The sequence below is a fragment of the Heptranchias perlo genome, chromosome 15 (assembly GCF_035084215.1).
Source record: "Heptranchias perlo isolate sHepPer1 chromosome 15, sHepPer1.hap1, whole genome shotgun sequence".
NCBI lineage: Eukaryota > Metazoa > Chordata > Chondrichthyes > Hexanchiformes > Hexanchidae > Heptranchias > Heptranchias perlo.
The window spans coordinates 30,373,689-30,386,228 of NC_090339.1; the positions used below are offsets into that span (position 1 = coordinate 30,373,689).

The 12,540-nt window shown below is 46.6% G+C and overlaps 1 protein-coding gene across 3 annotated transcripts in view; it reads right to left on the reverse strand.

Annotated features, from left to right (window-relative positions):
* The window catches only part of LOC137332955 (BCL-6 corepressor-like protein 1), a 152,555-nt gene that overhangs the window by 21,576 nt on the left and 118,439 nt on the right, over positions 1-12,540 (reverse strand). For 2 of the 3 annotated variants that reach the window (XM_067997003.1, XM_067997002.1), the window contains exons 10-11: positions 10,815-10,981; positions 7,366-7,511 (exon numbers count right to left, since the gene is read on the reverse strand). The exons of the other annotated variant lie outside the window; for it this stretch is intronic. In XM_067997003.1, the coding sequence (XP_067853104.1) occupies positions 7,366-7,511; positions 10,815-10,981 (313 nt within the window). The remainder of the gene's footprint in view (positions 1-7,365; positions 7,512-10,814; positions 10,982-12,540) is intronic. 3 annotated transcript variants of the gene reach the window in all.

Here is a 12,540-nt window from a genome sequence, read left to right on the forward strand (position 1 = left end):
CATAGCCCTAGGACATTATTGCAGGAGTTCCTCATGGAGTGTGCTTGGCCCAACCATCTTCAACTCCCTTCATCAACGACCTTCCCTCTGTCATAAGGTCAAGAGTGGGGCTGTTCACTGATGATTCCACAGTGTTCAGCTCCATTCACAACTCCTCCAATAATGAAACAGCCCATGCCAGCCTACAGCAGGACCTGGACAACACACAGGCTTGAGCTGACATGCAAGTGTGCCAGAATCAGCATTTCCTGCTTAAAGCAGACACATGCAGGGTGTTTCTGCCAATCAATGTAGTATACAAGCCACCTTTTGCCTTTTTTTGCAGTTTGATTTTTGATTGACAGTTCCAAAGCCAGAAACTGCCTGAATCTGGGGATAAACATAGCAAGCTTTCTTTAATTCTTAAGATCAGTTCGGTTCAGTTCATGCAGATCCATCAAATGTATAGGTCACTGCAAGCACTCAAGCAAAAAGCACCTCAACAAATCTTTATTTTGCTTTGAATTTTTTTTATTTAAAGTAACGGTGAGAGTAAAGGATTGTGTTGTTATTTTTTAAAATTAGCTTTCGTATGATCTTACTTCTTAATAAAACAGATTCGTAGTTTTTAGCGTCAACTAAATGGTCTGGCTGAATGATTTTTTCCATCAATTCAGAGAGAGCAGGAGCACATAGTGAGTAGGTTGTATTATTTCCAGGGCATATCCCAAAAGTAGAGGGGTGCAGTGTTCGCCCCTTTAGTGCCTTTATCTGCTAGGCCATCCAACAAAAGTGCCACAACTATGTTAACTGCATTTACTTTGAATTAATCTCAATTAATGACTATTATAGTATATAAAACAATCATTGTGGATTTTACATAAAGAAGGAAAAAAGAAAAAACTTGCATTTTTATTACACCTTTCACATCCTCAGGATAACATAAAGGGCTCAATATTAGGAGGGAGGCAGGTTGGCAGCAGGGGGTCGACTGGGCGCGTGGGTAACGCGCCCAGTGAATCCGGGGTGTTCCGCACATAATCGCAAGTAAATTGAAGCCACTTACCTTGGCTTCCGGGTTTCGCGCTGGAAAGCTGCGCAGCGGGCGGACTGCGCACCCGCATCATAGGCTGTCAGCTGGAGGAGCCCTATTTAAAGGGGCAGTCCTCCACTGACTGATGCTGCAGAAAGGAGCCAAAATTACAGCATGGAGCAGCCCGAGGAGAAAGGCTGCTCCCAGGTTTAATGATGCCTCACTCCAGGTCCTACTGGATGGGGTGAGGAGGGGGAGGACAGAGATCTTCCCCCCGGCGGACGGGAGGAAGCGGTCTGCCTCTGCCACCACGAAGACCTGGCTTGAGGTGGCAGAGGAGGTCACCAGCACCACCAACATATCACGCACCTGCATACAGTGCAGGAGGCGCTTCAATGACCTGAGTAGGTCAGCCGAGGAGAGTACACTTACTCATTCCCCTACACTCCGTCTGCCACATCACCGCCCCCACCCCACATCTCCTTCTGCACTGCCAACACTACTCTGTCACATCACCCCTCACACCCACTTAAACCTCATCCTCATCTTACCTGCACTTACTCACCTCGCCAGTACTCATCCCACCACTACCACTCAACCCAATCCTCATGCAATCCCATGGCTCTATCTCATACTCACCCTCTCATGCATCTCTTTCACGGTCAGCCTCACCCAACCGGCCACTACCTGTGCTGCAGCCACAGGGCATGCATCACGGATGTGTAGTAGGCAGCGTAAGGCAAACGTGTTGTGAGCATGAAGGGGATGCACAAGGGTTTTTGAGGGTTTGTCATGGTTTTTACTTACATTTGATTTCTGATCAACTCACATTACATATATTGTCACCACTACTGCCATGTCTTGGCCATTCTTGACTGGCTTGTGCAATAAGGCCCTTTCCTGAGGATCACCATGATGACCCACACCTGATGTCACCCATTGTGTCACTGCAGAGTGGGTGCAGGTGTATTTGCAGGACTCTTTTGTGCAGACGACTGAGAGACGCCGGCGATGTCCCCGGTGGCACCCTGGAAGGATCCGAGGAGAAGTTGTTGAGGCAATGGTGACTTTGACAGCGATAGGTAAGATGATGGTGTTTGGGCCAGCCGGGAGCAGCTCGGCATGATGGAGGCTGTAGATGTCCACGACTACACGTCAAGTGACTCTGAGCCTCTGTGTGCACTGCTCCTCAGAGGTCCAGAAAGCTGAGCCTCGGTCTGTAGACCCTATGGCGAGGGTAGTGCCTTCTGTGACGCATCTCTCTCTGCGGTTGCCCTCCCTCCTGCTGTGCAGGTGGATGTGTCACAGCACTGTGTTGTGGAGCTCCACGTGTCAGAGGTGGACGCCGTGGCCGGCGAGGCTGGTGATGCTGTTCGTCCTCCGAGGAGGTCATGACTGCAGCTACGGCGGCCCCCATCCGGAAGATGTACGTTTGAGGGGGTCCGCAAGGTAGGTAAATGAGTCCGCACACCGGGGTTAAGGTTGCAAGTTAGTGAATTTTAGAGTTAGGAGGAGAATGGTGCAGGCCAAACTTTGTCCAAAGTGACAGAGTGGCCTCCTGCAATGAGTGAGGGTCTCCCCCCCACCACCCACCACCTGTCAAATGGATCTTTGCAGCTGCCACAGGCTGGTGGCTGCAACATGTCCATTTCAACTGGGAGTGTTTCCCCCCGTATGGGAAAGACGCTCAGTTTGGATGAAAATAGGAACATAGGAACAGGAGTAGGCTATTCAGCCCCTCGTGCCGACTCCACCATTTGATAAGATCATGGCTGATCTGTGATCTAACTCCATGGGCTCGATTTTCGCGTCGGGTTACCTGCGGGTTTCCAGCGGGGGGGCCCCGAAAATCCCGATATCCGGTCACGTGACCGGATCGCGCCGAAATCCAGGCCACTTCCGGGTACCGCGCTGACGTGCGGGGCTGCGCGCGCAAGCCCCGCTGGTGGGAATCCCGCAGGCAATTAAAGCCAGCGGGGTTCTACTTGAGTGTACTTACCTTGCTTGTTGAGGTCAGTTAATGAGCTGAAGCAGCTGTCAAAAGAGGAAGTGTGGGATTTTAGGTTCAAGGCAGTGAGTTTCACACACTGGGGGAAAACAGTCTCTCTCCAACCAGGCGTGTTGCAGCCAGCAGCCTGTGGCAGGTGCCAAGGTGCACTCCACGGGGGAGAGCCCTCACCCACGCAGGAGGCCACCGCGTCACATAGGGCAACCCCTGCCCTCCACCACCCCCCGCCAAGCCAGAGGACAGACCGACACGAAACCGCAGCCCCAGTCCGAGGAACCACCCACCTACCCTGCACAACCCCTCAGACCAACACCTGCCAGATGGGTGGTGCGTGGACACCCTCGGAGGACGAACAGCATGAGCAGCCCCAGCAGCCTCGCAGTCCACGCCGTCCGCCGCAGAGACGTGGAGCCCCCCAACACGGTGTTGTTGCACGCCCACCTGCACAGCAGGGAGAGACGCATCGCAGAGGGCACTACCCTCGCCACAGGGTCCACAGACCGAGGCGCAGCTCCCCGGACCTCTCCGAGCAGCAGTGCACAGGGAGGCGCAGATTCGCTCGACATGTAGTCGTGGAGATCTGCAGGCTCTTTCATGCCGAGCTGTTCCTGGCTGGCCCCAGCACCAACTGCTTATCTGTCGCTGTCAAAGTCACCACTGCCCTCCACAACTTCTCCTCCGCATCCTTCCAGGGTGCAGCCGGCTACACCGCCGATGTCTCTCAGTCGTCTGCGCAGAAGAGCCCTGCAAATACACCTGCACCTACTCTGCAGTAACACAATGGGTGGCATCAGTGGTGGGTCCTCATAGTGATACCCAGGAGCGGGCATGATTGGACACAACGGACAGGATTCGCGGAGACATGGCAGTGGTGGTGTCAATATAATGTGTGCTGTTTGTTGCTCTGAAATTCAATATAGGTAACACCCAGGACAAACCCTCAGACACCCTTGTGCACCCCCTTCATGCTCACGACACGTTTCCCTTACGCTGCCTACTGCACATATGTGATGCATGCCCTGTGGCTGCAGCACAGGTGGTGGCAGGTTGAGTGAGGCTGGCCGTGAGGGAGATGCACGAAAGGGTGAGTATGGGATGGAGCAATGAGATTGTATGAGGATTGGGTTGCGTGTTAGTGGCAGGATGAGAACTGGCGAGGTGAGTAGGTGGAGGTAAGATGAGGATGGGGTTTGAGTGGGTATTAAGGGTGATGTGACAGAGTAGTGTTGGCGGTGCCGAAGGAGATGTGGGGTGGGGGCAGTGTTGTGGCAGACGGAGTGTAGGGGAAAGACTTCGTGTTCTCACTGTGGCTGACCTACTGCGGTCATTGCAGCGCCTCCTGCACTGTATGCAGGTGGGCGATATGTTGGTGGCGCAGGTGACCCCCTCTGTCACCTCGAGCCAGGCCTTCTTGGTGGCAGAGGCAGGCCGCTTCCTCCCGCCCGCCGGGGGGGAAGATCTGTGTCCTCCCCCTCCTCCTCACCCCATCTGATGATACCTGGGGTGAGGCATCATTAAACTGGGAGCAGCCTTCCCCCTGGGCTGCTCCATGCTGTAATTTGTTCCATTGGTTGCAGCATCTGTCAGTGGAGGACTGCCCCTTTAACTAGAGAGCCTCCAGCTGACAGATCTTACTGCGCATGTGCAGCCCGCCCGACGCGCAGACCAGCAGCGTGGACCCTGGAGGAGCAGGTAATTGATTCCTATTAGTGTGTTGCCTGCTACGATCGCGCGGGCAACCCACTAATTTCGCCGAGCGTGTTGACCACGCTCCCGGAGGACCACCCGCTGGGAACCCGCAGGCCTGCTAAATTCGAGCCCCATATACCTGTCTTTGGCCCATATCCCTTAATACCTTTGGTTGCCAAAAAGCTATCTATCTCACATTTAAATTTAGCAATTGAGCTAGTATCAATTCCCGTTTGCGGAAGAGAGTTCCAAACTTCTACAACCCTTTGTGTGTAGAAATGTTTTCTAATCTCGCTCCTGAAAGGTCTGGCTCTAATTTTTAGACTGTGCCCCCTACTCCTAAAATCCCCAACCAGCGGAAATAGTTTCTCTCTATCCACCCTATCCGTTCCCCTTAGTATCTTATAAACTTCGATCAGATCACCCCTTAACCTTCGAAACTCCAGAGAATACAACCCCAATTTGTGTAATCTCTCCTCGTAACTTAACCCTTGAAGTCCGGGTATCATTCTAGTAAACCTACGCTGCACTCCCTCCAAGGCCAATATGTCCTTCCGAAGGTGCGGTGCCCAGAACTGCTCACAGTACTCCAGGTGCGGTCTAACCAGGGTTTTGTACAGCTGCAGCATAAATTCTGCCCCCTTGTACTCTAGTCCTCTAGATATAAAGGCCAGCATTCCATTTGCCTTCTTGATTATTTTCTGCACCTGTTCATGACACTTCAATGATCTATGTACCTGAACCCCTAAGTCCCTTTGGACATCCACGGTTTTTAACTTTTTACCATTTAGAAAGTACCCTGTTCTATCCTTTTTTGATCCAAAGTGGATGACCTCACATTGTATCTACGTTGAATTCCATTTGCCACAGTTTTGCCCATTCACCTAATCTATCAATATCCCTTTGTAATTTTATGTTTTCATCTCCACTGCTTACAATGCCACCAATCTTTGTTTCATCGGCAAACTTAGATATGAGACTTTCTATGCCTTCATCTAAGTCGTTAATAAATATTGTGAATAATTGAGGCCCCAAGACAGATCCCTGCAGGACTCCACTAGTCACATCCTGCCAATGTGAGTACCTTCCCATTATCCCTACTCTCTGTTGCCTTTCGCTCAGCCAACTTCCTAACCAAGTCCGTACTTTTCCCTCGATTCCATGGACTTCTATCTTAGCTAACAGTCTCTTATGTGGGACCTTATCAAATGCCTTCTGGAAGTCCATATAAATAACATCCATTGACATTCCCCTGTCCACTACTTTAGTCACCTCTTCAAAAAATTCAATCAGTTTGTCAGGCACGACCTACCTTTCACAAATCCATGCTGGCTCTCTCTGATTAACTGAAAATTCTCGAGGTGTTCAGTCAACTTATCCTTAATTATGGACTCCAGCATTTTCCCCACAATATATGTTAGGCTAACTGGTCTATAATTCCCCGGTTTCCCTTTCTCTCCTTTCTTAAAAGGCAGAGTGACATGTACAATTTTCCAATCTAGAGGGACAGTTCCTGAATCTAGAGAACTTTGAAAGATTATAGTTAGGGCATCCGCAATGTGCTCACCTACTTCCTTTAAAACCCTGGGATGGAAACCATTTGATCCTGGGGATTTGTCACTCTTTTGTGCTATTATTTTCTTCCTTACTGTTGCTTTACTTATGTTAATTTTATCGAGTCCCTGTCCCCGATTCAATATAAGTTTTCTTGGGATTTCCGGCATGCTATCCTCTTTTTCTACTGTAAATACTGACGCAAAGTAATTGTTCAACATGTCCGCCATTTCCCCATTGTCAATGACAATATCCCCACTTTCAGTTTTTAAGGGGCCAACACTGCTCCTGACCACCCTCTTTTTCCTAATATAACTATAAAATATCCTCCAAATCAGGTCTCCTAGTGACCTGAATTAGCAAATTAATTGCCTTAAGTGGGATCCCGCCGGCTTTAATTGCCGGCGGGAATCCCGCATGCAGGGGCTGCCCGCACATCTAAGCGCGTCACTGGGGAACCCGGAAGTGGGCGGGTTGGAGCCAGGCTCCGGACCCGCCCCGGGAATCCCCAATTTTCGGAGCCCCCCTGTCCGAAAATTGAGCCCAAAGTGTTTCAATTAAGTACTTTTGAAACGTAGTCACTGTTGTTATTTTGGCAACTGCGGCAGTCAATATGTTCACAGCAAGGTCCCACAAACAACAATGAGATAAATGGCCAATTAATCTATTTTGATGGTTTTATTTGAGGGATAAATGCTGGCCAGGATACCAAGAGAAGTCCTCTGCTCTTTTTTAAATAGTGCCATGGGATCTTTTACATCCACCTGAACAGGCAGATTGCGCCTCAGTTTAATATCTCATCCAAAATACAGCACCTCTGACAATGTAGTACTCCCTCAGTACTGTATTTAAGTGTCAGACTAGATATGTGCTTAAGTGCTTGGGGTTGGGGGATACAGATTGGTTCTGTGCAATCCGTCATTTCATTTATCATTTCAAAAGTACTTTTTACCATACATCAATAAAAATAAATCTTAATTTGTTCTATTGCTGAATGTTCTAAATCATATGAAAATTTGGAAAACTCCAAAATATTTTTTGGTTCTGAATAAACTGAAGATTTACAAATGTAAGTATTAAATGAGTAACACAGACCACATACCTATAAGAAACTGTTCCATTGGCTCACTATGAGTCATCTTCAGAACAGTCTGTCCCGAGTAGGTAGCAAGGGTGGGATCCGCACCATATGACAGTAGAACATGGACAACATCCAGGTTATCATTCACAACAGCATCATGAATAGGTCTAAAGCAGTAGCAGAAACAAACACAATAAGTTGCATTTAAGAACAAGTTTTAATGTTCACTTCGGCTGGAATATTTAATGACTGGATAAAATTCAGTAATGAGACATGCTGGTTAACTCACTGTGGCAATAGGAGCACATTACAAGTGTGATAGATGAGTAACACAATTAAGATTACCTGCCACGTAAAGTGGTCTTTGTTTTTTGAACAGAAAGCATCCTCACCCAGGCTACCGTGAAGAATAGCAGAAGCAACATGATTTAATTAGTACTATTCCAATTAGTGCTGAATTAGGGGAAGCTTTCCGTGGTACAAATATACATTCACTGGGAACTGAGCTAAGCCTACCCAAACTTATTTTACAAAAGATCCTTACAGTCAAGAGATTTTCATTGCATCAGTCTGGGCTAGATTCAAAACCAGACCCAGTTTAACCCAACTTTGGGTTGCACACTGACTACCCAACTCTAAACATTGTGATATAAGCTTGCAAATTGCATTCCTAGCTTGTAGCATAGTTTCCAGGGTTGGGCAATTGCAGAGTGACCTTCAGTCTCAGCCCTGCTGTTTCCGATGGAGTCACTCCAGGTAACTCCCTGAAATTGACGTTATCGGAGTGGACTAGCAGTGTGGAAGACCCTACTCAAGAGTCTCTACTTCAGCAATAAAATTAGTATCTTTAAAAAAAATGAAGAAATTTAAGGTGACTATTGTTTTCTTCTATAAAAAGGGGCAACATTTTGAACAAAAAATAATTCCCCAAGACTTTCCTTCCCCTTTAATATGTTATTACCAAATAACAAAACAAAACTAATAATCTAATATTAAGTAGATAATATTGTGAATTGGTGTTGAGTTAGAACAGACACTGGCCTTTCAGTTCCATGATCTGGATTTAAATCTAGTGATGAAAGTTTCCCTTCTCTGTTGGCTTATGTGAAGTGAGTCTGAGTTGTCTAAATCCAGTTCCCAGTAGGAATAGGACTAAAGCACAAAAATGCATGCAATTTGGCACTAAAATGGCAAATCCACTCAGAATGGTCACAGAATGACTGGTGTCAGATATGGGAAAATGTCACGCTCGTGAAGTAAATTATTCTCTTCAGATTGGAAATGAGGCACTGTCATGTTTTGGGATTTTTGACCATTGATCCATGGCCCCAATTGCTGGTGCTACCCACTCCTCAATCCCATTTTCTGCCCTCTGTGCTCCTGGGCCTCTTCCCTCCCTGATCCCAGTCTCTGCCCTCCCCAATCATTGCTGACCACTTTCCCTCCCTCCCGCTGTTACCTTCCTAACCCGATCGCCGACCCTCCCGACCTGATTGCCTACCCTACCGGCCCAATGGCCCCCCTTCCCGGTTGCGCCCCTTTAAACACTTACCTGAGGGCCATTGCTGCCGTCGCAGTGGCCCGATCTTTCATCCCTCTTCGCTGGTGAGCTGCCTAAGGACGCCTATTAGGTGTCCACAGCTCGGCGGCTCGATGATATTGAGGCCCAAAGCCCAATATTGGGTGTGCCTCGGGTCAATCCATGCAGGTGCATGGATCAATCCCTAAAAATGAGCATGTTCGAATTTCTAGGCCATTATCTTTAAGTTAACATCAGTTCGCAAGGGATTAATATTACCACAGTAGCTAGAGGATGGGATGGTGAGGAAGGTGATGTGTATTAAAAGCTCAACAGACCAGTTTGTGGAATATTGATGCTACATGCCACTTTGAATTTAGACAGTAAGGGTCAACTGAGTCAACCCAGACTCATTATGTCAAGATGGTTTCATTTGAGAATCCCTACGTGGTCAGTTTTTGGTAAAATATTAAGATGCCTACGTGGCAAAGAAGCAGAATGCAAAATGGTTAGAAAGGGTTAATTAGTTAGTAACTGAGATTGATACAGGTGGCCTGGCCCTCCTGCTGGGCCATATGTTTGCGTAGTCAGCAGGTTTGCATGGTCTTAGCAATGTAGAGTCTTTGATGTGATTCAAGGACTGGTCTGAATGTCTCCATGTTTATGGCAGATCAATATAGGTAACGAGCTTAGCCAAAGTTGAAAGACATTCCAGGTTGGGAGATAAGGAACAGAAGGGACAGGGAAGAACATTCCAAGTTGGAAGGTGAGGAAGTATCCCCTTTGATGTCTAACAGCAGCATGATCAGCACATGGACGATTTATGATTGGCCGGAAATAATGTAACCTCGCATGGCAACCTGTGCCTGGCTTATGATTGGTGTTGACCCTCGTTAAGTATGTTCCAACCCTATTGATTTGTATAAAAACGTGTGGATTTCTGTATGTTTTTGTTCTTGCTCTGCCAGCATAGAGGGACTCTATCAGGAGTCCAAATCGATGCTGCAGACTAAGAACCCTGCTATTAAAGTTGTGTTGAACTTTAAAATGTATTCGACTTCAGTTTTTACTGAACCAGATTGAGGGGAAAGAATCCGGATCGTCACATTCATTTTGAAAATAGCAGGAGATGGTTTCGAGGGATCAACACAGGGGACGGGGGCGTAGTCAGTTTCATTGGCAGCCCTACTGGCCAATCCTTGGATAGGGAGGGTCAGAGGTCAGCTGCTAATTTCCTGTCCAGAATGAAGGGGGAGAGCAAAGACCTCATGGGTCAGTCAGGCGAGATGGTCTGAGAAAGGCAGAAAGGCATAGGCAACCTATTGCAAGACTAGTACTGGCCAAGCCCGTGTAAGCCTTGGCATGTTTCAATGCTAAATTGACCAAAAGCAAGTATTAATCGGCCTACTAACCCAGGGCAAGGCAATGTGATTTATTAATTTTCTTATTCACGAGGAGGGATTTGATGTTAAGCAAAGGAGTTTTGATTATAGCTGTTACTCTGTAGCTGGCTGCAAAATAAAGCAGCTTAACAATTTGTGTCTGGCCACATTTTACTTAAATATTTTCAGTCCATCTATTGAGAAGTACATATGTGAAAGACACAGCATCAGTTCAGATCATAAAGGAATACCATTGTTACGTTCTGGGTTACGTTTCTATAGAATTAGATGTTGGGCAGTAGAGGCACCCCCCTGAACACAAAACACGGGGACCATTTACAGGAATGACTAGAACCGCTGAATCTGAGAGAATTATCTAAGGCAGACCCGAAATGTGTAACAGACAGAATTGCTGGGGAAGAACAGAGGGAGGTTTATTCTGCATCTAAATGTCTTATACCTGAGCTGGAATTGCTTAACGCCAACATTGTGAACATTCTCTAGCACTAATGTCCCTACTGTAATAGGCACAAAATTCACAACAACAAAAAAACATATACCATTATTACCTGGTACCATCCTGTGCACTGCAGTTTACATCTGCTCCATGCTCCAGAAGCCGTGTGACTATGTCAAGCCAGCCACGTGCACAGGCTTCGTGCAATGCTGTGTAGCCTGCATTATCCCGGTGATTGACGTCACACACTTCATTCTCCAAACAGTAGATAACTACATCCTAGACAAAAGAAATCAGATATGTAATATAAATAATTGGAAAAAAAAATCCATATTGATAAGACAACAGAATAAATACTGACCATTGCTCTTGCATCTGTGAAAGCCACATACAGATTTGAATCAGCACAGATTAATTAATTATTCATTTACAATTTCTCTCCTCCTCTCCAACATTTATCCCTCAACCAATACCATCGCTAAAACTGATTATGTGGTCATTTAATCTCCTTACATATTGTGGGATCTTGCTGTATGGAAAGTACAAAGGTGACTACACTTCAAAAGTACTTCAATGACTGTGATATACTTTGGGATAGCGAGAAGTTCTGAAAGGTGTTACATAAATGAAAGTTCTTTATTTCTAGACATGGGGTATTGGCAGTCTATTTAACTGTGAACAGCTTTACAGCTAAATCCAATCCTTTTCTCATCTGACGTCCACAAATGCATTTTCCAACAGGGATCGCTAGACAGTGATGAGGAAAGGGAACACTGTTTGGTTTACTTCCCCTGTATCCCTTGGTGTTGAGGCAAATTGTAACACCCTGACCACTGCTGGTTAAATCAGCTAACTTTGAACAGACAGGGTACTGAACCTGGACGTTCTGGCCTGTATGGCGCTGGTCTTATCCAAGAAGCCATTGCAAAAATTTGCACATAATAATTTTAACATTTCCTCAATCTATTATTTTCCTTTGTGCAATATGAGCTTATCAATTGGTGGATAACATACCAGGACCTTTGGTAACAACAAACATTCCTCTGGAAGGTACTGCACAATGCTTCTCTGTACTTCCTGCTACCAAAATCATCATAAGAATTTTTTGGAACAGGAAAGTACTATTCGTTCCAACAAGTCCATCCTTTTTTCGACGTAGCCACCATCTCGCTAGATCCCTCAATACCTTCTATCTCTAGACACTTAATTGTTTTTTTTAGCCTATTTATACTGTCCACCTCAATGTCCTTGCCTGGTAATTTATTTCACAACTCTAATTGATTAATTAGAATTACTTTTTCGATATCATAACTCTATTGCTTACTTTTTCTATATATACCCCATCAGTCTACTCTCAATCATCAGCAAAGTGATGGAAGGTATTGTCGACAATGCTGTCAAGCGGCACTTACTCACCAATAATCTGCTCACCGATGCTCAGTTTGGGTTCTGCCAGGACCACTTGGCTCCAGGCCTCATTACAACCTTGGTCCAAACATGGGCAAAAGAGCTGAATTCCAGAGGTGAGGTGAGAGTGACTGCCCTTGACATTAAGGCTGCATTTGACTGAGTGTGGCACCAAGGAGCCCTAGTAAAACTGAAGTCAATGGGAATCAGGGGGAAAACTCTCCAGTGGCTGGAGTCATACCTAGCACAAAGGAAGATGGTAGTAGTTGTTGGAGGCCAATCATCTCAGCCCCAGGACATTGCTGCAGGAGTTCCTCAGGGCAGTATCCTAGGCCCAACCACCTTCAGCTGTTTCATCAACGACCTTCTCTCCATCATAAGGTCAGAAATGGGAATGTTCGCTGATGATTGCACAGTGTTCAGTTCCACTC